Source organism: Zalophus californianus, chromosome 11 (assembly GCF_009762305.2).
Source record: "Zalophus californianus isolate mZalCal1 chromosome 11, mZalCal1.pri.v2, whole genome shotgun sequence".
In the NCBI taxonomy this organism is placed as follows: Eukaryota; Metazoa; Chordata; class Mammalia; order Carnivora; family Otariidae; genus Zalophus; species Zalophus californianus.
The window spans coordinates 58,377,472-58,405,355 of NC_045605.1; the positions used below are offsets into that span (position 1 = coordinate 58,377,472).

Below are 27,884 nucleotides of genomic sequence, written 5' to 3' on the forward strand. Positions count from 1 at the left end.
GTGGCTAATACCCGACAGCCCGCTGACAGCTGGGCTAAATATGGAAGATCTTGGTCAGAAGTCCTGGCTGGGAGTTGGGATACTCTGGTTCCTGTGTCAGCTGTACCATGGATGGACTAGGGGACCTGTGGTGGTGTTTGTTTCTGGCCCCTCTGGGCCCACAAGCCCCTGTGTCTCTAAGGTGCTGCCTGTCCCCCTCCCCAGGCCCGGGGAGGCCGCAGCAACTCGGAGGGGAAGACAGCCCTTACCCACCAGCCCACCCTGGGGCAAAGCATTCTCTGCTGATCCCTTCCTGGGACCAGGGCCTGTGCTCATCAGACCAGGGTCAGCATCCAAGTCCAGACAGGGGATGAGCCTGGGGACACTGAGGGTGGTGATGGCCTTGAGGTGTTAGCACTCAACAGGGGTCCCATCAGGGTTTGTCACATCAGTTCCTGATCAGCAGGCACCTTCTAAGACCTTCTTAGGCTCAAGGCCCACCCGCATCATCACTAACACATGAAAAAACATCCACATCGCACAACAATAGATAAGACTTTTTTTTTTTTTGCTGGTATAATTTTTGGAAGGAGTTTTACCATTTTGCTTTTGAAATTATTTGGCTCTGAGTAACCATTTTAGTTTGTGTTTGGCTATGATTTATCAGTCATCACCATGCATTCTTGGGAATTCTGGCCAAATAAAATGTACCTTAAGTTTTTTCAAACGTAATTAACCTCGTATAAATGAACACTAAACGTAACAATTAAAGAAAATGGCATGCTATGTTTTTACAGACACGTAATTAAATGTTTACTAGTTTTGCTTTTGCAGTTCTTTTTGAGTTTTGCAGCCAATACGTTTTCTAAGGTCCCATTCACTATGGTAGGATCCTGAAGAGCCTCACAGGCGGAGGTCAGCTCCTGGTGCAAGGGGGCACAGAGTGGGGCAGAGTGTGGGCACTGGGGCCGCATTTCCTGGAGTTGAACCCTCTACCACTCACTAACTGTGACTTTGATCAAGATACTTTCTCTCCACGCTGCAGAGTCAACCACTTTAAACTTGGAGGAATAACTGCACCTTTCTCCTAGACTTGTGAACATATATGATATATTTAGAATAATGGCTAGTTCATAAGTGCCAAATAGTTAGCTATCCTATTAAAATGCTGGATGGAGAAAAGAGCTAGTCAAGGTAAGGGTTGAGATCAGTAACAGCATCCACTGAGGTCTGTGTCAGCACCAGCTCAAGGTCAGGACTAGGGTCGAGTCAGTGTCAGCAACTAGAGCTGGGTCCAGGATCAGGGTCAGTAACTGGTTGGGACTGGGGCCCACGCCAGAGTCTAGCCAAACTCTGGGGTTTAGTGGTGTCCAGGTTCAGGTCAACCCCAGGGCCGGAGTCACTGCCAGTGTCTGCTCGAGTCCTGGGGTTGGATCTGGGATCAGAGTCAGTGTCCAGGTGGAGTGGGTGTGGGTGAGGGGTCCATGGCAGCAGCTATTCCCTTCTAGGAGGGGCCCAAGCTTGTGGGGGCTGAAGCAGCAGAAAGCAGGGCCACTCACCGACTGGACAAGCAGGTCTCCCACCTTCTGCTGGGCGTGCCAGGTCTGTACACAGTGCCGCACCTGCTCGAGGAACTGTTCGTGGTGCTCCAGAAGCTCGGGGATCTGGTCGAAGATCTCATCCACCAGTGATGGGTCACACAGCAAGGAGTTCTCTGGCTGCTTCAGCGGCTGCATGTAGCCCTGGGGGTCCCCCACAGGTCAGTGGGGGTACCCTCAGAAGGACAGCACCCCAACCCCCTGGCATAGGTGCACACGAAATCACCTGGGCCTGTGACTCAGTGGCCATGCCTCCCGGATCTCCCTTGTTAGACTCCGCTCTAAGAGGGAGACAGGAAGACCTATCCCCATGCCCCTCACTGTGCGGCTCGGGGCCTGGCATAAGACGGGGGTTAGTGGGCTCGGGAAAGGTTTGTTGGATGCACGAACAAGCAGAGCTTGGAGTGAGGAAAGCAAGAAGACTGGCCTCCTGGGAGACCCACACACACTAACTCAGCAGACGATTTATTGAGAACTCACTATGTGCTAGCCACTGGTCAGCAGTGAACAAGGAAGACCAAGCTCCCTGCCCTAGTAGAGCTTACAATCTAGTCAGATGAAACACAAAATACAAGAAAGAAACAAAAAAAAAAAACCCCACATTTCATCAGATCTTTAAGAAAAAAAAAACGCTGCCAATTAAGTTATTATATGCCATTAATTATAGGATGAACCTGGAGTTCCAGATGTTAATCTTAGAATCAGTTACACGTGGAAAGTTTGAGAACTGCTGTGGGGAAAATAAAGCAAGAGGGTGCCTGGGAGGCCTTTAGTGCCACTATCTGAGTACTGATTTCATGGTTTTCAGGTCTACTGGTCAAGTCTGATTAAAACTCCTTTTCTTCACCTCAAATCTGCTTTCACCGCCCGTTTCGTGAGAATGAAGAGCCCTGCTTGCGGCAGGTGTGCTCACGGAGCGGTTGTCCTCTACTGGCCGAAACTATAACTACAAGCCCAAGAATTGAGGATGTTTGAAAAAGTAACACAATGTTGCAGTAAAATTTATATTAAACATTTTTAAAAATTGGCTTGTTTGATAAAACAGCCTCGAGAAAGTCAAGCTCAACAGAATCCTCTTGCCTGGTTGGGGATTCTTAGAAGGTCAGGGGGTGATGGTGAGACAGGCAGGCAGCCTCCCTCTTACAGCTCTTAGGCCAGTCTGAGCCAGGGTCTTCTCTGGCAGGGGGGTGGGGGGGGTGGGCGCTGCTGCCCCACACGGAGAGGAGCTAAACTGCATCCCACACAGGAGCAGGCACACAGTGGGAGGAAAGACTAAGCAGAGACCCCGATCCAGAACCTCCTAGGAACCAACACCTGCACCCACTCATGGTGTACTTGCTGGGCAACTACTGAGTGTCCCGCCTTCTAAGCACCAGGCGGCACCTGAGAGCAGACAAAAGTCCCGGTGCTTGTGGAGCTGACACCTTAGTGGAGGGAGGCAGAAAATAAACACCATAAATAATGAAATTATGACACGTGTGTTAGAAGGCAGTAAGTGCTATGGGGAAAAGACAGGGTCAGGAGTGCTGGGAGAAGGGGGCTGGGTCAGGGAAAAGGGGGGTTGTTGGCTGGGAATTCGGGGGTTGAAGAAAGACTCAAAGGGTGAAGGTGACACTGAGGAAAGGTGTAGCCTTAGGACGTGGGTTCAAACCCCATCGCCTCTGGCTGTTAACCTTGGTATTTCTTCATTTTAAACTCCTGGCCTACAGCTGAAACTAACGTAACACTGTGTGTCAACTATGCCTCAATTAAAAAATAAAATAAAGAGAACAAAACTCTCGGCTTGCAGGAACGATACCAGTCAGTGTGGGTGGCAGTGGTCACTGAGAGGGGACACTAGGGCTGTGGAGTCCAGTCTCAGCTTGAATAGCACCGATATGCTCAGACAATGCAGACTAGCTGGTGAGAGGGAGAGCCCTAGAGTCAGACTGACAGGGATTCACCCCAGGGTGTGGCAATTCCCGGCTCTGTGACCTTGAACAGTTGCTTTACGTCTCTGTGTCTCAGGTTCATCATCTGTAAAATGAGGGTTATCATGAGATTTGTATGATTTAACTTATGTAAAGTGCACATATGAAGCACTCAATAAACGTCAGCTCTCAGTATTACCACTTGTTTCCCCCCCAGAATCCTTACACTCCAACCTAGTCCCCAGCGTGCTGGTATTTGGAGACAGGGCCTTTGGGAGGTGAGTGGGTCATGTGAGCAGGGCCCTCATGAATGGGATTTGTGCCCTTCTACAAGAGGTCCCGGAGAGCTCCCTCAGCCCTCCCACCAGGGAGGGCACAGTGAAAAGGAGGAAGTGGGTCCTCACCAGACACCAAATCTGACAGCGCCTTGATCTATGAGAACTGAATCTGTATTTGTTCAAGCCACCCAGTCTGTGGGATTTTTGTTCCAGCAGCCCAAATGGACTAGAATACCATTTAATAGTTGGATGACCCTGGGCAGTTTTCTTAACCTCTCTGAGCCTTCATCTCCTCATACGAAGAGGGAGTTATAATATCTACCTGACAACGTTAATGTAAAGATTAGATGTGATTTTATATACATGCACTCACGCACACATGCACACGTGCAGACGTGCCAGGCGGTATGCTAAATTATACATGCATCTCTCTTGCAGCCTGAACTCAAGAGGTAGGTGCCATTATTATTCCCACTATGCAGACAAGGACCCTGAAGCAGAGACTGATTATGTAACTTGCTCCAGGTGACATGGCCGGTCAGGAGGTAGTGACAAGTTCGAACACTGGTGGCCTGGCTTGGACCCCAGTCCTTGTGACACACCAGGGCTGCCTTGAGTGACAGTCCTGGGTTTCGGCTGACACTCTCCTGCCCATCTCCACCCCTCGCCACCCACACTCTCAATCTGGCCTCCTGAGAACTATCCCCCCTTAGCTTTTCCACCAGCAGGTCCTGCAAGCCTCCACGCGTGCAGCGCTGAACTGGCCAGGAGATTCGAAGGTAGAGAGACACGCCCGGGTCCCGCCGGCCTCCAGTGTGTGAACAAGGCATGAGCAGCCTCGTTACCTTTGCACCCTTGCACTGGGACACGGGTATAATTAGTCACATTTTGCGCACAAAAACACCGAAGCTCAGAGAAGTGAGGTGACTAGGCTAGCATCACCCAGCAGGGAGGCGAGTAACTCAAACCCTGGACTGCCTGACCCCAATGCCTTCAACTCCCACCTAGGGGACCACAAAGGACCCCACGCTCTGCTGGACCCCAGCATGACTACTGCTGCCTGGCAACCAAGGGCATCTCTTAAAGATGGCATTCTGGTTGTGTCCCAGCACCTGGCACAGCAGTCACCCCGGCCACCTCTCCATGGCTAACTGCTCAAGGTTTCTCCCAGCTTCCTGGCCTTTGCTCCTATTGTACCTGCTGCCCGAATGGTTCCCTCCAGGCTCTCCCGCTGCTGAACGCTCACCCATCCCTCAGGTCTCCACTGAACACCCCAGCCTCAGAGAAGCCCTCCCTGGCCTCTGACACCAGGGCAGGCCCCCGTTCTGTGTTCTCTTTCTGTGCGCTTGTTTTTAATATATAAAAACAATGTATTTTTTTGTGTGGCAAAATACACATCATAAAATTTGTTAATTTTAATCATTTTTAAGTGTACAGTTCAGTACTCACATTAAATACACTCACGTTGTTGTGGAACCATCGTCCCCATCCATCTCCGGAACTTTCCCATCTTCCCAAACCACAACGCCATAACCATTAAACACTAACTCCCACTTCCCCTTCCCTAGCCCTTGGCAAGCACTGTTCGACTTTTCTGTCTCTATGAACTTGGCCACCCTCGGTGCCCCATGGAAGCGCAATCATACAGTATTTGTCCTTTTGTGACTGGCTCATTTCGGTTTAGCATCACGTCCTCGAGGTTCACCCGTGTTGTGGCACGTGTCAGAATTTCCTCCCTTTTCTGGCTGAACGGTACTCAGTTGCTACAGAAACACCCTCCGTGCACTTTTGCACCCGCATTTGTCCTCACGTATGGTTTGTGTGACTGGTTACTGTCAGTCTCTGCCATAGACTCCAGGGGACAGGGGACGGGACCTTATCACTCATGCTCACCGCTGAACCCTCACTGAGAACACGGTCTGCACCCAGAAGATGCTCGTTGCAGATCTGTGGAGTAAATGAATGAACACTCTGGATCTTTCCAGGGCTCTACCTTCTGTTCTCTGCTTTCACTCTGCCTACATGGCTTGAGTAAATTCGTCCTCAACCGTACCTGCCAGGCCCCACCTCAGCTGGGATCCACGCCCTCTGCCCTGGGCCCCAGGCCCGCAAGTGCGTCCTGACTCAGGGGCTTTCCCACGCCAGAACCTGACCTGGCCATCTCGCCCCAACTTTCACACGTGGGGTTCCTCCAGTGCTGCCTTCACCCAGACCAGGAGTCCAGGCCTCATCCCACAGCCGAGCAGCTACTGTGCCAGGCCTGACCAGTGCACCTCCTGAATGTCTGTCCCAACGCTCGTTCCCTGTGGCTTCTGCCCTGGTCCTGGCCTCTCCTCCCTTGCCGACCCTCAGTGGCCTTGGCCCCCTCTTCTGCTGCCCACCTTCCTGGCAGTCACACAGACTTTATAAAGCATGAATCAGATGACCCAATGCCGCCCCGGCTCAAAGCCCTTTGCTGACTCTCCAGGGCCCCTGGTAGGGTCCAAACCTTCTTCCTGGTATCCAAAGCCCTACCACATGGCTCCTGCTGGCTCCCCCAGCATCCCCAAGAGGACCAACCCTTTGTGCTTTGTGCCAGCCTCTCCTTACTTGACTTGCACGTGCTGTTCCTGTTGCTGAGAAGATAGGTAGGGAGGAAGCCAGCACGTCCTCCAGGGAAAAATACCCTGACCCACACCTCACAGGTGCCCCCTCAATGTTTTCAGAGTGACCATATACTCAACTATGTCCCCAACGGGACAATGAGGTCCTGTGGCGCAGCTTGTCTCTCTTATTTGTCCTCATGTTTCCTATACCTGGAACAGGGCCTGGCACATGGCAGGTGCTCAACATTTTATTCAACAATTATTTTCCCAGTCAATGAATAAAATGGACGGGGCTACAGTTGGTGGGGGCACAGATTTAAGCTGAGGCACGGGGCCGCCAGGGGGAGGTGGCAGGACAGTAAAAGGAGGGAGCACCTGCCCTGGGGTGGCCTGTCGGGCCTTATTAAGTCCCCTCTATGTTCTCTTCCACCCTGGAGGGGGCTTCCTTCTCTGGGGTAGTCACAGGATGGGGGATTCTCCATGGAGGGGTGATGTTACCCAGGGTCATTCCTCTCTCCTCTCTAGCCTCCATCCCCTGTCCACAAAATGGGTTTGTTCCCACATGTTTGATGGCCTCCTAGACTCAGAACGGCCACTCTCAGGGGGCCTGGTTCAGCCTTGAGCCTCACCTGCAACAGGGTGCGCAGCGACTCCACATAGGACTGCTCCGTGTCCAGCAGGGTCATGGTCACGTGCTTCCGCATGTCCTTGGGGGACAGAAGGCAGAGGGTGAGTAGTGCCTTGTTCCCCTCAGACCCAGCCCCCTGCAGTCACCTGGACCCAGAGAGCCCACCCTCATCCTCCCCCTGGCCTTCAAGGCCTGCATTCCCACCGTCCAGGGCTACTGGCTGTTACCCCAGAGCACCATGGACCTCCACTCGGCCAGGGACTCGCTCTCATCCTCCCTGTGCAGGGAGCACCCTCCCCCTACATCTCAAATGCCCCCCTTTCCAGGATGTGCCCCTTACTCCTCCATCACCACCCCCATGGCTGCTGGCAGAGCTGATGATCTCCTGTGCACTTCGAGGTTACCCACTGGGCTCCTGAAAAGGACTCAAAACAATCAATAACCTCTCACCTTTGCAAAGGAAGATGCCTCCAGGCCACTCCCCACTCCAGCTGCAAACTCTGAAAACCCCTCCTTCCGGCTCAGTGCTATGGAGTCAGACCCTACTAGACTGGGCTTCATGCCATCCCTGAGAGTGCAAACTGTGGCCGCCTGCCACAGATGAAGAAAAGGTGGCTCAGGAAGGGGAAGTCAGTGTCAAAGGTCACACAGCCAGGTAGGGGCAGGGTTCACCCACTCTCAGACAAGGCTGGATATCAGTTCTCTCAGTTAAAAAGGTTAACTGAGCCCTACTCCACACCAAGCACTGTTCTAAGCATATGTTATTTCATCGTCCTGGCCACCCTGTGAGGTAGATGTTGTTCTTCTTCCCATTTTAAGGATCGGGGAAAGGAGACCCACGAACTAATGCCTCCATCCTAAGTATCAGATGGTCAGCAGTAGGGAATCCCTGAGGGGTCACCCAGATTCTGCACCCACACTTCCAGGGATAGGGTGTGCATCCCTGACAGGGCAGCCCTATTCTGTGGGAAGGCTTTGCTAGAAGCCAGACAGAGGATGCCTTCTCTGTGTTTGACTCCCTGGGACCCAGCTTACCTACTGCTCCTTGCCACCAGTTCCTATGCCTCTGGCCCACTCCTTCTCCAGGAAGGCTTCACCAGATGGTATGCCCACCTCCCTGTAACCCCCTCCCTCTGACTCAGGGACTCAGGGCCAGGTCTGTCCCCAAACCTGTCAACAATGAGACACACTCAGAAAAGTAGGCTCCTGTGCTAGGAACTCACGGTTGGGGGCGGTGTGAATGGCTCTCCCTTGCGGGAGGGGAGGAGACTGGCTTTGCCCCACCCCTACCAGCTGCATGCTCTGATGGGTGAGAAGACACTGGGCTTTGCCTCAGAGCCCCCAGCTACAGCCAGATCATCTATCCTCAGTGATTCAAAGGCCTTTAAAACAGCAGGGCGGCTTCTAGTAGGAAGGAACACCAGTTGGGCCCAGCCCAGGATGGAGAGTTGGGAGAGCATCAAAGGTCAGAAGGGCCTCCCAAGGAAAGGCGCAGATGCCCAATCCCCTCATCCCTCAGGGCCCTCTCAGCACTTCACAGATTTGGCTCATTTCTGCCTACACTCAAAGGTGTCACCATCTCCACTTTACAGGTGAGGTAGTCAAGTCTGAGAGGTGACTTGACTTGCTCAAGGTCACACAGCCAGTGACTGGCAGAGTGAGGACCGAGTCTCTTCATGGTTTTTAAAGATTTATTTGAGAGAGAGAGAGAGAGAGAACAAGAGTGTGTGCAAGAGCAGGGGGAAGGGCAGAGGGAGAGAGAGAGAATCTCAAGCAGATTCCCCACTGGGCACAGAGCCTGATGTGGGGCTCAAGCTCACAATCCCAAGATCATGACCTGAGCTGGAACCAACAGTCAGACGCTTAACTGACTGAGCCACCCAGGCGCCCCAGCCCGAGTCTCTTTAGCCACCTCATGTTGAGTATTAGGGCCCAAGCACCCAGAGTTCTTGCCCAGACTGACTGGCCAGCCACGGGCCACAGGGCCCCCGGCTATGCCCTTACTAGCTGTGTGACCTTGGAGAGTCACCTAACTGCCCTAGGTTCCCACGTTCTCTATGAAACGGAATGAATAATGCCTTCCTCCCAAGACTGTGAAAGCAAGGAGCTGGGAAGCAGGGCAGCTGTCTCCATGCACGCTGGGTCTTCAATGTCCATTCTTACTCTACCTCAGCAAAATGGTTCATCTATATTCATCTCCCTGCTGGACAGGGAGCTCCCTGAGAGTAGAACCAGGCCAGGCTCAGCCCTGAGTGGCCCAGCCTCCCTCCCCCTTCCACTCCCTGGGCCTGCTAGGCCCAGGGGTTAGGGTCACGGGCAGGGAGGCCTCCTGAGGGAGGGAGAGCTGGGGTAACTCACGCAGGGAGGCTGACGCTGCAACACCCGCCTTTCCCAGCCTCCTCCTGCTTGAAAGCACAGTGGGCTGTCACTCAGCTGTCAGGTAGAGGCACGGAAATTAAGGCCAGCTCCCTGTCACTGCATGGAGTGCCCTTCTGCACGTGCCCAGACACGGGTGTGAATGCATGTGGGGGTGGGGGAGCCAGGGGAAGCAGGAGACGGGCAATGCAGCTGTCAAGCAGATCAGCAGGCCCACCTGTTCTGGGCGGGACAGCCCTGTAGGCCTAGCCTCCCCCAGAGGCCCAGCCTCCCCTCAGAGCCTCAAGAGCCCCATCCTCAGACCTTTACTACAGGGGGCGCTGAAGTGGGAGAGGGAGGGGGGCTGAAGGGATATGGCAGGAAGATAGAGGGGGGCCTCTCCTACCAGTATGATTGGGACATCATGACCCAAAGCTTAAGACCCTATACACACAGCATGAAGACAGACACACATGTACACAGAAGAAGCCGTAAACGCCAGACACCCCGCAAAGAGACCAAAAGGAAATGTAGCCAAATCACCTAGCTGAGAACCAGGGCCTTCAGCCCAGAGATGTGAGGTGGCGGGGAAAAACACACACACCACAGCATGGGGAGGAAGACAGAACCAGAGCCCCCATGGGAGCCCAGGAGAGCAGGACAATCAGAGTCTGGGCCCAGAGAAACACACAAAGGCATGAACACAGCCCCTGGAAGCCTCCCCCCTCCTCTTCCCCCGGAGGGGAGCACGGAGCCAGGAATGGGGACACCACCATTGCCACCACAGCATGACACCTCCCAGGCCCAGCGGGTCCAGTGACAGGGAGAGAATGGCAAGCCGGGAGCAAAAGCAGCTACTCCCAACGCCCCATCCCCCCAGCACACACATACACCTGGGGACTGCCACAGGCCTGCTGGAGAGAGGCTGATAAAACCTCTCCTTCCGGAGCCTGTGAACCCAGAATACGTCTGGAGACAGGCTCTGCCTACACGCTGACCCATATCACGCACAACGAACCACTAGGCCTTGCCAAGGCTGGGTCTCGGGGTACAGGCCCCCCACCCCGACTGAGGTTGCCAGCCCTTCTGCCATCCCAAGCTTGCACTCTGGTGGCACCAAACCTCAGGGCCCTGCCAGCCACACCACCCCTGCCAGGACTCCTCATACCCTCAGTCTCCCTGCCCCCATCACTTGTCTCTGAGCCCCCGGGCCCTCCCAGGCGGCTGGTGTGCCTGATCCAAGTTCCTGGTCCTGCGCCCCAGCATCTACCCATGCCTCCCCCAGGCCCGGGGCCGCTGGGTTCTAGGTCTTGGCCCAGGTCCCTGGCTGTCTCTCCCCCTGCCGGTACCTGGGCCTCCCCAGGCTCCTCAGCGTCGGTACCGCTGCTCCCGGCGGGCTCCCCGGAGGCGGTGGCCGGGCCCAGATCGCGCATGTCTTCCAGCGCGATGGTGAACTGGGCCAGGGTCTTTACCATCTGAAGCATGCGGCCGAGCCGCCGCCAGGGCGGGGGTGCCGGGGCGGCGAGGGAAGGCGGGCCCCCTCTCTCCCACCGTCGCTCCCTCCGGGGGCTCAGCCCGGCCGCGGCGGCGGTCGCGGTGTCAGTCCCAGCGTCGATCTGATCGTGATGGTCCGGGCGGCGGCGCTGTTGCCTCCTCCGCTCAGCGAGGGCGCCGGGCGAGCCTGGCGCGCTCGGCGCGGCTGGCGCGGGGGAGGGGGAGCGGAGGGGAGTCCCCGCCCTCGGCCCCCACCCCCACCCCGCTCAGCCCGCCCCCTCCGCGCCGCCCGGTCTCCCCCAACACGCAGAGGGCGGCCTGGCCTCGCCCCCGCCGCTGCCGCACGCCGCGGCCTCCGCTTGCGGACCCATCCCCCTCAGAGGACAGAAGCTGGCGCACACCCGTCGACAAAGGCCAGTATACTGGGAGACATGGACCCTTTGTCCACACCTGTACCCACACAGGGCCATGCACGAATCTACACGGAACAGGCCCATATACATGGAAACCTGCCCTCCGGCCTTGACTGGTATACAGCTGTGGGTGAGGGCCAAGTGCACATACATCGCCGTAGTCCCATGCAGACCTGAGCCCTGACAGACATGAACTTGACCCAGTGCTGCACGGTGGCACATGCTTCCGCTTCACACAGCTATAAGCAGGCACAATACATGCACATCCCTGGAAACTGACACTGTTCTACCGTCCGGGGTAGGGGGCAGAGCATTAGGGCCTGATAGAGGAAAGGGCCCACCCTGAGTCATGCCTACTCCCACCCTACCCAGTGGACCTGTGTCCTATACTTGAGACAGTCCTAGTGGATTCCTGCCCTCTCTCTCTCCACCCCATCCCCCACCATGGTGGGTTGCGCTCAGGTATTTACAACCCCCACCACCATCACCGGATAATGCTCCAGAATGTTTCCAAGCATGATCCCCAGGACCTGGTCCTCAAATTTCAGGTGATGCCAGAACACATCCCAGACCCATTTAATCAGGAGTGAGGGCAGGGTGAGCTTTGTTTTTGTACCAGCTCCCAACTCCCACCAGGGGGCTCTGATGCGCGCTGCAGCTGACTGGGGGGGTCCCTCGGCTGTGCCTCTGCACTGGCTGACTTTATGCTTCTTCAGTGTACTGAGGGCTCCCACACTCACCAAACTCCTCATGCCCTCACCCAAACCTGCTTTCCCCTGAGTTTCCTGCACAGTGGAGACCTTCTGACCCATCTCCCAAGCCAGTTCCCTCCATCCCTCTCTCCACCTTGCTTGATTTGCTCCAACCACTTCTGTTTTAACTCCTAGAAACAGACCAGGCTCTCTCCTGCCTCAGGGCCTTGGCCCCTGCCGTTTCCCTCTGCTAGCAGTGCTTTTGCTTTTCCTTTAAGATGAATCTTAGTGCAAATGTCACCTCCTCCAGGAAGCCCTCTCTGATCCTCACATCAAGCCAGGTGCACCTGCTCTGTGCTCTCAAAGAGTCTCAGTTTTTCTTAACCAGATATCATAGTTTGTAATTACACATTTGAACAATTGCTAGGTTGATGGCCATCTCCTCCCGGGAGACTGTAGGTTCCCTGAGGGCAGGGTCCATGGCCCTTTGTAAACCACAGCGCTCTGCACATAGATGTTGGCTAATAAACAAAACTTCAATAACACTTCCCCCACCCTTCTCCCCACACACTGAGCAGTCATCACGGGGAGGCAAACCTTGCAATTCCCTGCTCACAAGCCTCCCCTGGCAGCCCCATGGCACAGGATCAATCCCGTGCTGGCTCTTGCAGCCTCCTGTGCTGTTCTGCCCTCCTGCCACCTTCCCCTGTTCAGCCTTCAACCAGGTGAATCAACACCCCACAGCCCCATCCAAGGGAATTATTCCTTAGCCTCTCCTGAGAGGGCAGGACATGGGCCCAGCAGCACTGGCCTCCTCAGAGAGTCCAAAATGTCCAACACTCAAATTTTAACCTCCCAACAGACAATCCTAAAGTAGTCAACAATGAAAACAGGCACAGAGAATTCCAAGAGAGTAGCAAGAGAAAAGAGGTGTGACCCCCTCCTGGCAGAGGCTCCCAGAGCAGTGAGGCTGCCCCAGGGGGCAGAGCCGGAGGCCTGAGAGGTGCTTGCTAAGTTTGCGCTGCCCTAAACAACCGGTGAGCCCGTCTGTCTCTCCTGTGTTCCATGACGGCCCGGCCCAGGGTAACTCCTGGGCCAGCTTGTCGAATGAAAGAATGAATGGAAGCATAAGTGTGCGCTCTGCATCAGCTCCCTTGCTGGTCCCTCTGTGACAATGGTTCTCAAAGTGCAGGCCCTGTGTACCCCCAGGGAGTGTGTTAGAAATGCACATTCTCAACCGCCCCCCCCCCACGCACACGTCCCTACAGACCGGAAGCTCTGGGTGGGGCCCAGCAATCTGTCCCCTGGCGGCACAGATCCTTCAAGGCCTAGAGCCGGCCTGGCCACCACATCCCATCCTAGGGCATGAGTCCTGGCTGAGCTCCTTCTGCCCCTGGGTGGCAGAACAAGGGTCCCCCCCAAGCCCTCCTCTACCTCTAGTTTGAACCAAAAAATCCAGTGAGTCCCCAACTGCCTCTTACCCTCCCTATGGGATGGATTATGGACTTACCCGGGAGTGGGGCCTATACCTCCACCTCCTCCTCTCAGGGCTGGGCTTGTTGGGGGAGGGTTTGGAACCACCAGACCAGTTGAGGGAGTGATGATTTAAGCACAGGGGATGGACACACCCCCTGGACAAATCTAAATAGCCAGGTCCCAAAGATAATCCCAAATCCCACACTAGCCCGGGCCGGGATTCGAGCGCCCCACCTCTGGCCCATTGCTTGATCACTACTTAACTCACGTTTGGTTTTCTCTCAGCACCTCCTCCCCCATCTGACCCTCTCTCCAGCTCTATGACCCGGGGCCTCATTTCCTCTGAGCAGTTGGGAGGCTGTGCTTCGCTTGGGCTTGTTAGTAAGGTGCATCTATTCCCTCACTCACTTCAGCAGGACCAGGCCCTGCACAGATGAATCCACCCTGGCTGGCATCCAGGAGCTCCCAGACAATATACAGGACTCAGCAGGGGGAGTCACCTCTGCCTGGGGGAAGAGGGGGTATTCAGGGACGGTTTGAACAACATTCTGAGGTCAAGAAATCCAGAGGCACATGGGTGCCCTGATGGCAGAGTTCACTGGAGGCCACTGCCCTGGAGAAGGGGGCAGGGCTTGGTGCTGAGGCACTGCTCGCTGCTGCTTCATTAAAGATGGCTAATTACATCCAAGCCCGTTGTCATGGCAACAGGGGAGCTGGTGGGGCGGGGAAATGAAAGGAAGCTGAGAGAAGGAACAGGAGCACACAGCTGCTGAATCAGGGTGTCCAGGGATCACCCCCACAACAGCAAGGCATCGGAGCCCCTCCGGGTGAGGTCAGCCGGGGTGGGGGTTGGGGACACCAGAGCACCCCTGTGCAGGTCCGGTTCTTTTGTTGTTTGGCTGGACTGAACTCCCCTTTTAGGCACTGATGTCTCTTTTCCTTTTATCTGCAGTGTCTGCAGTTGTTTGGAGCGGGTCTGGCTCAGAATCGTTTTTATAAGGGTCTGACGTGGCTGGTAAGGGCCCTCCTCTCCTCTCCATACCCTACACCCCACCACAACACATATACCACCCCCCTCCCACCAAGCAGCTCCCATCCTCCTCAGGCAGGGGAAGATGAGAGGCGGGGAGGGGCAAAAGGGCTCTGCTCCACAAAGCCACCACCCCACTGTAGGAGGGTCCTCCAGTTGGGTGGAACCACCCTTCTGCTGGTCCTGGCGACCACCTAACTCTCCCTACCTCCGCCCAGTCAGCTGACACTTCCCCATCTCTCAAAGAAGCCTAATACCTTGTTTACCTGCCTCTGGACACACCTCCCGCTAGGAGCCCCACCAAGACCTCTTGCCCACTGGGGGCCGCTTGGTCCTACAGCTAGTGCTGGACCGACTGGGGGCCAGTGATGAGAAAGGACATATGGATGGACAAACGGATGGGTAATGAGTAAGGGCTGACCAAGCAAAAGAATGGGATAATGATAGGTGAATAAATGGATGGGTGAACAGAACAAATGAACACATGAATGGATGTGCAGACACATGGTTCAATGGATGAGTAATTCATGGAGTTTTTATTTTATTCATTTGTTGATCAGTTCAACAAATATTTATTGAGTACCTACCATGTACCAAGCACGGTGCTGGGGATTTAAAGGTAAGAAGAGAGGTCTGTGCCTGCCTGGGCACCACAGTCTAAATGGGAAGACAGGAATTGCAAAAGAAATGACAAAGGCAATTCAGGTTCTGGGGCAGTGGGTCTCCTTGGGCTCCTGTGGGGTGGGGAGGGGTCTCCAGCCTTTCGTACCTGCACAGCTCTATCTACGTATCTGCCACAGAGGATCTGGACCCCAGAGCTGCCCAAACCAGATTGGGAACACCACAATTTAGAATCCTCACTGTCACTAACACTGCTGGAATACCGTCCAGGTGTCAAGCACCCCACCATTGCTTTCCAAGCTCTAGCTCCTCTAATCCCCACAGTAGCCCTACATCAAGGGCTCTGTTATTGTTTCTCCTCTATTTTACAAACAAGGAAACTGAGGCTCAGAGCAGTCACCTAAGTGATAAGAGGTGAAGCCCTACATCAAGGGCTCTGTTATTGTTTCTCCTCTATTTTACAAACAAGGAAACTGAGGCTCAGAGCAGTCACCTAAGTGATAAGAGGTGAAGCCCCCTACAGGGCCCATATTCCGAAACCCACCTCCTCCTCTGAGAGGAGAGCCCCACTCCACCTCCCCTCAGCCTCATGCACTCAGCTTGGCCTCACCCTTGCCTCCCTGGTGCACTAGTTGTAGGAGCTGCCTCTCTCCAGCCTCACTGGTACTGAGATAATGACATAAAGACGTTCTCCTGACCCAGGGTGGTTTTGGGGGAAAACAAAATGTCGTCCTCAGGCAATGCTGGGATCAGGGAGAATCTCTTCCCTGGGAACCAAGCCCTGGCTAATGGCCCAGATGGACTGTCTGACCTTCCTGACCCCACCGATACCCACCAGCATGGACTAGTGCTGGATGTTCCCAACCTGATGGGCTATTCATTTCACTGACGGTGCTGCGCTCCTCAGGTCTTCAGGTTCGTCAATGAGACCAAAGTTCCAGGGGAGGCCCTTCTTGGCATAGAAATGAAGAGGGCAGGGGCGCCTGGGTGGCTCAGTCGTTGAGCATCTGCCTTCGGCTTGGGTCATGGTCTCGGGGTCCTGGGGTCGAGCCCTGCATCAGGCTCCCTGCTCTGCGGGAAGCCTGCTTCTCCCTCTCCCACTCCCCCTGCTTGTGTTCCCTCTCTCTCTGTCAGATAAATAAATAAAATCTTAAAAAAAAAAAAGAAATGAAGAGGGCAGGCTCTGAAGCCACTGCTTGGGCTCACATCCTGGCTCTACCATCTAGCGGTGATGTGACCTTCAACAAGCCACTTCCCCTCTTGGGGCCTCAGTCTCTCCATCTGCTCTTGTCTGACACCCCTCCCCTCTTCCTCCCATCATCTGTCCCTTTGTCCTGCCTTCCCAGGTCATGGCCTGTCCCCTATAGACCCTCTCTTCCGGAAGGAGGAGGCTCTCAAGGCTCCACAGAGTTCCCAGGCCGTGTCCAAACCACAGGACTCCCCTGGGACTGGCTGCTCAGGGTGGGCCCCAGAATTCTGGGGAATGTGCTGGGGAATGGGAAGGAGAGATTGAGGGCCAAAGGAGCCTCAGGTCCTTCCTGCCACAGGAGGGCCGCTGCCCTGCTTAGGTGGGACTGTGCGCACCTGGAGGCGGGACTGTGAGAGACACGACGTGTGTCCCATCTGTGTGGACTCGCCCACGTGTCTGTGTATACCCCAGTCAGTGGTCCGTGACCATGTGACCGCACAGCCCATCGGTGGGGGATGGTCCGTGTGGTTCCGTGGCAGAAGTGAACAGCGAAGGCCATTTCAGTAATGATCAAAAGCAGCCATAGCTGCTGTTTCCTGAGCATTCACCAGGTGCCAGGCACGAGCCCAGCACTTGACACCGCTGTGGCATCTTATCCGCAGAGCCCCAGGGAGGTATGGCACCTGGCACTTTCCAAAGAGAGCTACCACATATTCTCCGTGCCACCTGCTCTTCTTATAATGCGGTACTGACACTCCTCCGTAGCCTAAGGAGGTTTATGTGCCTTCCCCCTCACAGCTGGGTGACCTCTGTGACTGCCTCGATGAAGGGAAGGCAGCAAAAAGGATACTGTGTGACGTCCAAAGCTCGCCCATAAAAATGCCATGTACTTCCACCTTGCTCTCTTGGGTCCCTTGTTCCTAGAACCAGGCTGCTGCATAGAGTGGAGGCCCAGGTCACATGCAGAGGCCACGTGTAGGATATTCCAGCTGACCGCCCAGATAAGGGCCCACCCAGATGCCAGCATGGACTGCCAGATCTACGAGTGAGGAAGCCTTCAAGGGGATTCCAGCCCTGTCACTATCTGGCTGCAACTGCATGAAAGACTAAGTGAAAACTACCTAGCTGGGGAAACTGAGGCTCAGAGAGGTAACGAAGCCAGATGAAGCCAGGCAGTGGCAGAACTGAGCTAAGAACCCAGGTCCTGAATGTCCTAAAGGGAGAAGGAAAGCATGGGGATGATTTCTGCACAGACCTAGATTTCATCTCTTGGCCCAGAGGAGTCCAGCTTGGACCCCCACCTCAGTAGCGCTAGAAAAATCTCACTTTCTAGAAACTGACCCTGCTGGCTGACGGGAGGTTCAAGGTGGCAGCTCTCACTCTCTGTGCTGGGGGCTCAGGCCCAGTTACTGGCCGATGAACCATGCTGGCCACCGCTCAACCCAGAAGAAACGCCTCCACCCACTGCACTCCTGACCCCCTGCTGGACCTCCGGGAGGGACTTGCACTCTCAGACCCTTGGTGGGGTCTGACTTTTACTACCAGCTTGTGTCCAGTGAGGTGCTGTTTCTCATGTATTACCTCATTTAATCCTCACACCAATCCTCTAAGTTATGTATAACTATTAGCTCCATTTCACAAATGACTAAACAAAGGCTCCAAGAACTGAAGCAATGTGCCTGAGGTCAAGAAGTTGGACGTGGCAAAAGAGACTTGGCAAAGCTGGGATTTGACCCCAAGTAATCAGCATAACAGAGAGGCAAGTGACTTTCCCAGGGTCACAGAGCACATAAATCAATCAAGCCAAACCCAGGACACCTTGAAATAGATGGTGATGCACTGTACTCTCTTCCTTGGATGACTGGCAATAATAGGAGAGATGGAAACAGGAGGAAGGTCTCTGTGTCCACAGCACCCCCCCCCCCATAGGGTCCGTAAAGGCAGAGACCAGGACTTCTCTATGTTCATAGTTGTGTCCCTGACCTACACTAGGTGCACAATACATATGTGTCAAATGACTGACTTGCTCCGTAACTTAGCGGAGTCACTCCCCACTCTGGGATTGTTTCCTCCTCTGTAGACAAATGGGGAAGGAAGGAGGGTTCAGGTGGACTCTAAATCCCTCACCATGCTCCCTGAAGAAGGTGTGTAAGTGAGGTCACGCCTGAGACAGCCAATGGACAGCCTGACCCTCCTCCTAGATTTCAGGCACCAGGATCCAGCCTTCCGGCTTCAGTGAGAAAGCTGGGGCTCCAGAACTGCACTTCCAGCAGACACCCACAGATGGCAGCAGAGGCCTGCATGGCAGGGGCTGCGGTGCATGTGGTTTGAATTTAACTGGTCTTTTTTTCATGTGGGTTTTCTCCCTTTCTTCTTCTCTGCCCTCCCCCATCCCCGCTTAATTTCAAGAAGATACAGCTGGACCTTCCAGCTTGGGAAGGAAGAGTTTCTTAACATCAAGGATAATGGCCGGAAGCAGGAGGTGGGGGGTAGGGGGTAGGGGGATAGACAGACCCCAACAGATGTGAAAAACACCTCCTGACCAGTTAATAAGCCCTGGATTTCCTCATCTCCAGGGCCCAAGAGGCTGGGACTGTCATCTGTACTTTTCAGGCAGAGAAACTGAAACCCAGATCTTCTGGGTCCCACATCTGAGTCTGAGGGGGCAGGTTGGCCCACCCTTGGAGGCCAGGGGTGGGGGGCAAGGACACCACTGGGAAGCTGATGAAGCCTTAGAGTAGGATTTGTTAAAATCTGGCAACCGTAGCTCCCGGGAAATGCACCTACCCAGCCCTGTGCACACTTCTGCCCACAACAGTGGTCTGGCCTGTGGTCCCAGTCCTAGCTCAGATCCTGTGTATGAGGTGACCTCCCAGAGCCCTCCCCTCCCAACTCCAGAAACTGTCTCATTCAAAATGTCTAAACCCTGCTCAGCATGGAACACTGCATAGAGATTTGGGCGCAGCACCGCCACTTTCTAGCTGTTGCAAACATCCCTCCCCTTCGGTCTCGGTTTCCCCACTTGGAAAATGAGGGTGTACACCTGCTGCACAGTAAATGCTCTGCAAAGGAGGGCTCCCTTCCCTCGCCTCCACCCAGTGCTCCAGCATGCAGGGAGGCTGGGGTGAGGGATCGTGGGAAAGGAAGTTATCCAGTGTCTGTTTCCAGACCTTCCTGCTCCCTCCCTCTCTCGGACCCAGGCATAAGCTGGGGGGAGAGGGAGGGGGTGGGCTCCATTTGTGTGTGTCTTCGGGGTGGGATGGGGTGTCCTGCCTCTAGAGCGGAAGATGACTCACTGGGCTGTGGGCCAGGCACCCTGGGAAAGGCCAGGCCAGCCTCAGGCCAGAGCCCCAGGGAGCTGAGGGGCAGGGAGGAGGGAGCAGGGCCTGCCTGAGCGGTAGATATAGCCTAGCTGTATCTCAAAGCCTAGCAGACAAAAGAGGCAATCTTCCCCACTTACAATGGTGCCAGAAATTATCCTCCAACCACCAAAGGCCGAGGGAAGCTTGAGGTGTTATCAACTCCTACCAACCTACTAATCTGACCTCTGTTCTAGGTGTGGATGCTGCTGGAACAAGGCAGAGGTGATCCCTCCCCTTTGGAGCTTGCAGACTTCGGTAACCATGCCTAGAACAGTCTGGCCCACAGTAAGTGCCCAGTATATATTTGTGAATCAGTGAATGAATGAAAGTAAGTTTCAGTGTTATGAATGTGCACAGCAAGCTTAGAATGCCCATGTTCAAGCCTTCCTTATAAAGGAGGGAGCCAGAGAAAGGTCCATTCCTTCTCATTTTACGAATAGGCACTGAGGCTCAGAGAGGAAAGTGTCTCGAGACCCCCCGGGCAGCAGGCATTCAGCTGAGGCTAGAACTGGGCCCTTGGGCCTTATCCACTAAATCTTGTCCAAAGGGGCCCAAGCTGCTCAGAGGCATTGTGGCCCCCACCTCCCCTACCCTTATTCTATTCCAAGACCCAGGGAACACCCCAGGAGTGGAGCAAGTTCAATCCATCAGTAAGTCTCTCTGGCTCTAAAGTAAGCCCTGAGTGCCCTGGCCCAACCCAGAGCCCAGGGAAGCCCCTCCCATCACACCAGATAAGCCAAGGGGGAGGGGGGTCGAGCTGCCCAAGGACAGGGAACAGGCCCTGCTCCACAATCCCTCCACCCCAGCCTCCAGGGGGCTGTCACTGGGCCTGGGTAGAAGTGGTCTCCAGCTTGGACTGACCAGAGGCAGCCTCAACTTCCGAGCCTTGCTGCTCTGAATCAGCGACTAGTGACCAGTCCTAGTGCCTGGGCAGCCACAGTCACCCCTGTGTGCGCACGCACGCGTGCCGCAGGATTCACAGCTGAAGGCCAGCCTGACACAGGCCTAGGTTCCACTATCCCAAAGCCCCAGGACCAGGACTACCACTTCCAGGAAGCTGTCCTAATACCCCAGATCTGATGACTCCCCTCCTGCTCTGAGCACCTCAGGCTTCTGGAGTTGCATCCGTGCTCTCCTGATACTGACAATAAGTGGCACCATCCAGCACTTCAGTTTACAAAATGTTTGTAGAGCCTGATCTCATCAGATCCTCATAGCAACTCAGGGGGGAAACCAAGGCTCAGTGAGGGGTCAGAACTTGCTCCGGTTCTCCAGATGAAGGTGGTGAAACTGAGGGGCTCAAATCCTCCCCTCTGTCAGTGACCTGCAGGGCCTGAGGACGGGAAGAAGAGCAATGGCATACAAATAGGAGTTAATCTCTCTCAAGAGGTTCCTAAGTGCTGCTTACAGGTGTTTATTTTAACCTGGAGACAGGATTCCTAGGTGGGCCCTATTACTACCCTGTTTTACGCAAGAGGAGATGGGCACAGAGAAGTTAAGGACTGGGCTCAAGGCGCCTCATGGTGACAGGATCTGTGCCCACAGGGTACCCCGGGGCAGGATTTCTCTATCCACATCTATTCCACTGTGCAGGAGAGGGGGTGCCTTCCAGTCCAGGGGAAAGCAGCAGCACAGGAGGACAAGGACACTCACACTGCCTTCTTCACAACAGTGGGAACCGACCGCAAGGCTGCGGGAATCATGCACTTAGGGAGCTCTTTAAAGCTCCATGGAGAAATGTTCAGTGTGATGTTCACTGAAAGAAGCAAGAAGCATACATAACGCACCATCACCACATCATAAAATATACATCCATATATATTATATACAATATATATATTCTACACACACACACACACACACACACACACACACACACCCACACCTTTGTGCATATATGCAAGGAAAAAAGCCTGGACGCAAATACACCGCACACCTGAAAGGTAACAGTGGGTGGGGGCCCTGGGAAAAGGAGGGCAAAGCCAGAGACCACACTGCACCGACGGCTGCCCCAACCTCCAGGAGGCCCATATCAGTGCCAGTTTCATCTATATAATACAGGATATAAAGGGCTTACTTAGCATCATGCCTGGAACAGAGATCTCCATAAACACTGGCTCGTTATGAACAACCTGAGAACCTTAGAAGGCAGGTGATCTCAGGGGCACCTGGGTGGCGCAGTTGGTTGGGTGTCCGACTCCTGGTTTTGGCTCAGGTCATGATCTCAGGGTCAAGCCCCGGGCTGGGCTCCCTGCTCTGCTGGGATTCTGCTTGGGATTCTCTCTCCCTTGATCTCTGCCCCCACCCCTCCCACGCGCTCTCTCTTGCTCTCTCGCTCTAAAAAAATAAATAGGTAGGTCTTAAAAAAAAAAGAAGGCAGGTCATCTGAGAGGTTGAGTGCACCAACCCCCTCCCAGGGTAGGCATCCCCTGGCAGTCCTTGTTTGCATAACCCCAGGGCCAAGGAGCTCACCCCCTCCAAGGCTACCATGGTAACTCCTTCCAGGATGGGGCATGTCTGCTTGGGAGAAAGCCCAAGATAGGATGGGCCCCTCAGTCCCTAGGCAGCCTTAGCATTGGATGGTGGTGACCTAGGAAGGCTCTTCCATCTCCCATTCCATTCCAAATCCTCAGCCTTAGACCCTTATATGGGGCGAATCTCCAGGTGTAAGGTTCAAAGAGCCTTTCTGGGTGGCTCTCTCGTCCCCAGCCCAGGTGACCACCTCTGTCCCTCCCACTGTGTGTGGGATAACAGAGTAGCACTTGCTGGCAGCACTTTGTGCCTTTTCCATTTTCTCCTTTGGAAAACAAATGAGAAACCAGCTGTGTCTGATCTCCTCCCTACCCCACCCCCAGCCCCTCTAGTCCCCTAGGGGCGGGAGGCCCTCTCTGCCTCCTCCCTGGACAACAGCCTGGTGGAGAACCCCGAGAGGAGGGGCCGGCTCAGAGAGGAGGGGCCCTGTGAGCTGGCTGTTGCCACGGCAATGGCAGCCCTGGAATTTGACCACTGGGGCCCAGGAATGGGGGTGGGGAGCTGGTACAGGCCATGTGGGGGCAGGGAGGAAGGTCCAGAGGCCCAGGAAAGCCAAGAAGAGCAAAGGCAGGGCAGGGGTCAGGGTCCCCTCCGTGGCCTCAGTTTCCCCATCTGTAAAGGGGGAAGAGGCAAGGACCTCAAGCTCTTCCCCCCCAGCTCTAATCCAAACTGGAATCTGGGTGAGGGCCAGGGATGGCAGAAGCATGTGAGGTAAGTCCAGTTGCCCCTTTTGATGGATAGTGACCCCAGTGGACAGGGACTGGCCTCAGGTCACACAGCAAGTCCAGGACAGTGCCAGGACTAGACCCTGGGAGGGTGGTCTGTCCCTATTTCTCCACTGGAGAGGACAAGGGTGCCTGCTTCATGATGGGGGGAAGAAGACCTCTAGGAATGGCTATGGTTGGGCTGGGCTGCGTCCACAGTCCTCAGACAACTGACAATGTGCCTGCCCTAGCAACCCTCAGCATTACTGGATCCAGAGGGCTGGCAGAGGGCCTGCCCCCCACCCCTTCCTGCAGTGCCAGGCTGCTGTGGGTATTTTTAAAAATGGGTGCCCGTCCCTCTCTGCCTTCCTGCCTACCCACTCCAAGAACACAGTGAATTCTGTTGCCAGCCCCCTAACACCCTCCACTTCAGCCCAGCCTGAATGGGTGCTGGATCCATGGCCATCCTCTGTGTCCCTGCCATCAGGACAGCCCCCTCTTGCTGGCCATCACCTCCTTCACAGTCAGCCCTGGGTTCAGGGTGATATCCAGGGCCCCTTCAGCTATACTCTAGGTATACTTTAGGCCCAGAGAAGGGATGGGACTTGTCCAATGTCACACAGCAAAGATGAGTATCTGGGAATGCTATGCCCCCAGCCTAGGCCCCATTTCCAACTGCCTGTCACATTATACTGGTGTTGCCCCAAGCCCTTCTTAACCACTCTGCCATTGACCTGCAGTAGCTCTAGCCTCTGGCCTTCACACCCACCCCAAAAAGATACTCTAGTTCTGGGAAAAAATAGAGTGGGAGCCATAACTCACACTACACACCAGGATAAATTCCAAATGGGTCAAAGATTTAAATGTAAAACAAAACAAGAAAACATAAAACACCAGAGGAAAACATGGGGAAACTGCTTTATAACCTTGGAGTGGGAAAGGCCTTTCTAACCGTGACTCCAAATACAGAAGCCATAAAATAAAAGCTTGATAAATTAGACCACGTAAAAACAAAACCTTCTGCATGGCAAAAATATACCATAAACAAAGTCAAAAATCGAGTGACAGATCCGGAAAAAATATCTACAACTCACAACCGAGACAATAATAAACTCCTTAATATTATAAAGGTTCCTAGAAGCTGATAAAAACAAAAGGCCAACAATCCAACAGAAAAAAAGGGCAAAGGATATGAACAGTTCATTGAAAAGAGAATCCAAATGTCTCTTGGACATGTGGAAAGATGCTCAGCCTTACTCATTGTAAGATAAATGCAAATTAAAACACACTGAGATCCCATTTCACCTCTCAGGGAAAATAGCACAGGTCCAACTTAGCGATGCTGTGGGGATACGGGCTCCTTACCGCGGTGCTGGACCCCTCTGTAGGGCATGAAAACCAGAATCACATATACGGTGTGTCCCAGCAATTCGATTCCTAAGAAACTGCTCTCAACGTACACCAGCCCCCGTACAAAATGACCTATGAACAAGCTTGTTTGCCACAGCACTATTTGTAACAGCCAAAGACTGAAAATTAACCTAAACATCCTTTAATGTATGGTTCAATACAGATCTGGGAGTCAGTGTGATGGGACACCACACAGCGCAAGAAAGAATATGGAAGCTCTTAACGCACTGATAAGGGAAGATCTGGGCCAACATCTTACTAAGTGGACAGCAGTGTGCCTCTGTGTGTGGAAAGTAGAGGAAAGACAGTGAATTTGCTGGCATTTGCCTAGAGAAGGATTCACAAGAATTAATAACCGGGCATCCTGGGTGGGGCAGGGTAGGTACTAGGCAGCTGCTGGGAAGGAGGCTTTTTTACCCTTTTTGATTTTTCTTTTTTTCCTTTATTTCTCTTTTAAGATCTTATCCATTTGTTTTAGGGAGAGGGTGCGCAGGAGAGCAGGGGAGGGGCAGAGGGAGAGGGAGGGAGAGGATCTCAAGCAGACTCCCTGCTGAGTGCGGAGCCTGATTCGGGGCTCTGTCCCAGGACCCTGAGATCATGACGGGAGCTGAAACCAAGAGTCAGACGCTCAACTGACTGTCCCACCCAGGCGCACCCCCCCCTTTTGATTTTTCTTAACCACATGAGTGTATTACATATTCAAAATATTAAATACATTGAATTTTTAAAGACTTCATCTCACCGCCTGGCAGCTGCTGCCTGCTTCAGGCTCCCGTGTCAGACTTTGCAACCCTCCTCATCTTCCTTCTCATCCATCATAGGCTCAGCTTCAGTCTCTTCCTCACAAACTGTCCCTTCTGTACACTGACTTTCTGGGCTCCCCCACCCCCGCCCCAGCCTCTGGGCATCTCCACAGCGGCCCCCGATCACCCCTGCACATTGCCCTGTGTTCCCAGCCCACGCACAGGACCAAATCCCAAGGTGGCTCCTGGTGAATGAAAACCAGATGAAAGTAGGAGGGGTGCTCTGGGACCCTGAGTTTGGAGCATTTGTCTTTGCTTCCTCCCTTCAGTTTCCCACTCGGTCTTCTCTTGCACAATTCCAGTGTCATCTGTGCTCTCTTCCAGGACACTTTCCCAGCCCACCCTGCAGCCAGAGAGGAAGCTCCTAGCCCTTTCTGCAGAGAACTGTCAAATTCCTCCTTTACAGCCCCCACGCCTCCTCAAGTCAGGCAACCTCAGAGCTAGACTTTGACCCAGCCAAAGCTTGGAGTTGATTCCCCAGCCTAGATGAAGGACCTGGGGCTGGAACTCGCTGGGCAACGGTGCCAATCCTGCCTCTCTCTGGGCCACAGATACCGAGTGTAAGGTGAGGTCAGCCGCAGGCAACTTCATAGCAGGGTGGGAATTTCCACCAGTGCGAATCCAGCAGAGCCCCAAGCCCACGGAACCCCACCCCACTTCTGCAAAGCCCCTTAGCTTTTTTCCTATGGCAGCTGCCCGGGAGGATGTTTGAGCATCCCTCGGGGGACGCAGCATATCCCTCTCCCTCAAAGATGACTCCAAGCTATTCCTGGTGACCCCAGCCACTTCTCCCCATCCCTGGGACCCTTCCTCAGCCAGGCCAGGTCACTACCCTCTTCTTCCAACTCTATGATTTCCCACTGATCCCCTGTGGTCAGTGGTCCAGCCCAGCCACCACAGGCATTGGTGATTTTTGGCTGATTTAATTTTCACAAAAACCCTATAATAAGTGTCATCATCATCATCATCCTCATTTTACAGGTGCATAAACTGAGCCACAGAGGGATTAAGTACTGGCTCCTGGTCATACAGCTAAGAGGAAGAGCAGGATTTGGACCTAAGACGTCTGGCCCCAATCTATTCTAACCATTACACCAACACAGCTGGACGTAGGATCAAACGTGAGCACTCAGGCTGCGTCCGGCACTCCGGGTGACCCGGCTCTTGCTGACACACCAGCATCAGGCCAAATTTGCCTGCCTCCCCACCTGTGTCACACTCTGGCTGCATGATGCTCTGGCCATAGTGGTTCCTCCAGCCCTGCGAGCTCCTTCCTCCCTCCAAGGGCCTGTACCTTCCCGGAAAAGAGCAGTCAGCAATCGGGGCCTTCCCACCACTCTAACACATCGTCTTCCTCATCAAGTAGGGCCCAGCCCAGCTCTACAGGCCCCTGGTAGGGGACATCGCCTGCTCACTGGAGCCTCAAGGTGGGGTGCTCCATCATCCTAGCTCCTTCGGGAGACCTGGCCCCACCAGGGTTTGTCCCTGCCCAGGGAGCCTGGCTGGGTTGAACTTCTGAGCCTGAGGAGAAACTGAAGGGAGAGGCTTGTCCTGCTCTCAACACCCCCACCAGGGCCCCCCTGCCCCAAACAGCGATTCTCTGAGTCCTAGTCACATGGAAGTATACGAGGGGAGACGCGGATCAAGAGAGAGATATGCCCCCACTTCACTTATATCAACAAGGTTCCAAACTGGCCTGTTTCATAGTTCAGTGTCAAGATTCCTCCAGAAGAAAGGATTCCACTATTATTTTAAAGATTTTACTTATTTGTCAGAGGAGAGAGAGAGAGAGAGAGAGAGAGAGCATGAGCAGGGGGTAGGGCAAAGGGAGAAGCAGGCTTCCCCTACTGAGCAGGGAACCCGACATGGGGCTCAATCCCAGGACCCTGGGATCATGACCTGAGCTGAAGGCAGACGCTTAACTGGCTAAGCCACCCAGGCCCCACCCCACTATTTTTAAGAGTCTGGAAATTACTGCCCCAGGGTGAACTCCAGACTTCCAGGGCTGGCCTTCCAGACTCCCCAGAACGCACCTGACTTTCTCCAGAACCAGGGGCCTTTCATGACACCTCAGACACACCAGGACTTTTTCATCACAAGCCTCTGCCTTCCTGGTTCTCTCTGACTGAAAGGCCTGGCCCCATTTCTGCCAGTCAGTGCTGCTGGTTCTTCAAGGCTCCAGCCACATTAGCCTCCCTCACCCTCCCCTACTTTGGCCTCCTTCTGATCCTCAGTTCTCAGATGGGGCTCCCACCTCTTCCTGGGGCAGGAACCTCTGTCTGTTTATCCTATAGCCCACATGCTAACCCTGCAAATATAGGTACCAGTGGGCGATAATGGAACCGAATTTTAAAGGTTACCCTGGGCTCTCCAAACCCATTATCCAGGCTGATTCCAGAGTTAATTACCCCGGGCTAATTAGAAAAGCTAGGAGCAGCTGTGTCGTCACTCAGCTACCCAACCGGTGACAGGGAGCATCTGGGTCCTCCCCCTGGGAATGAGGTCCTGCTCCAGGCAGGAAGTGGGCTGAGGCCCCCTCCCCATTCACCTGGTTCTGGCATTCACTGCACAACCCAGCCCCACACGTTGGGCACTCGGGGTGTCAGTGAAGGGACAGATGGCTCTGTCTGCATTTCTGCAGATGGATAATGACTATTTACATTACTTGTTCACATCTGGCTGTCCCTATCTACTCCAACTTTGCTGTCATCAAAGCTTGCTCCAGGGAAGGTGTGAAAGGTTCTCAGGCTGGGTCCTCACTTCTGATATGTGCACAGATGTCTCTGTGAATACATAAGTCTGTTGGGGATTGAAAAGAAATGAGT

General features: G+C 54.2%; 1 protein-coding gene and 1 long non-coding RNA gene across 2 annotated transcripts in view; one reads left to right on the forward strand and one right to left on the reverse strand.

Moving 5' to 3' along the window:
- The window catches only part of ARHGEF17 (Rho guanine nucleotide exchange factor 17), a 57,329-nt gene that overhangs the window by 11,962 nt on the left and 17,483 nt on the right, over window positions 1–27,884 (reverse strand). Inside the window, exons 2-3 of the mRNA XM_027579296.2 lie at window positions 6,980–7,057; window positions 1,539–1,721 (exon numbers count right to left, since the gene is read on the reverse strand). Of these exons, the coding sequence (XP_027435097.2) occupies window positions 1,539–1,721; window positions 6,980–7,057 (261 nt within the window). The remainder of the gene's footprint in view (window positions 1–1,538; window positions 1,722–6,979; window positions 7,058–27,884) is intronic.
- LOC113914241 lies at window positions 22,639–26,795 on the forward strand. Its single transcript, XR_003517419.2, has 4 exons — window positions 22,639–22,853; window positions 24,420–24,634; window positions 25,384–25,624; window positions 26,041–26,795. It is a non-coding gene; the product is annotated as an uncharacterized LOC113914241 (long non-coding RNA).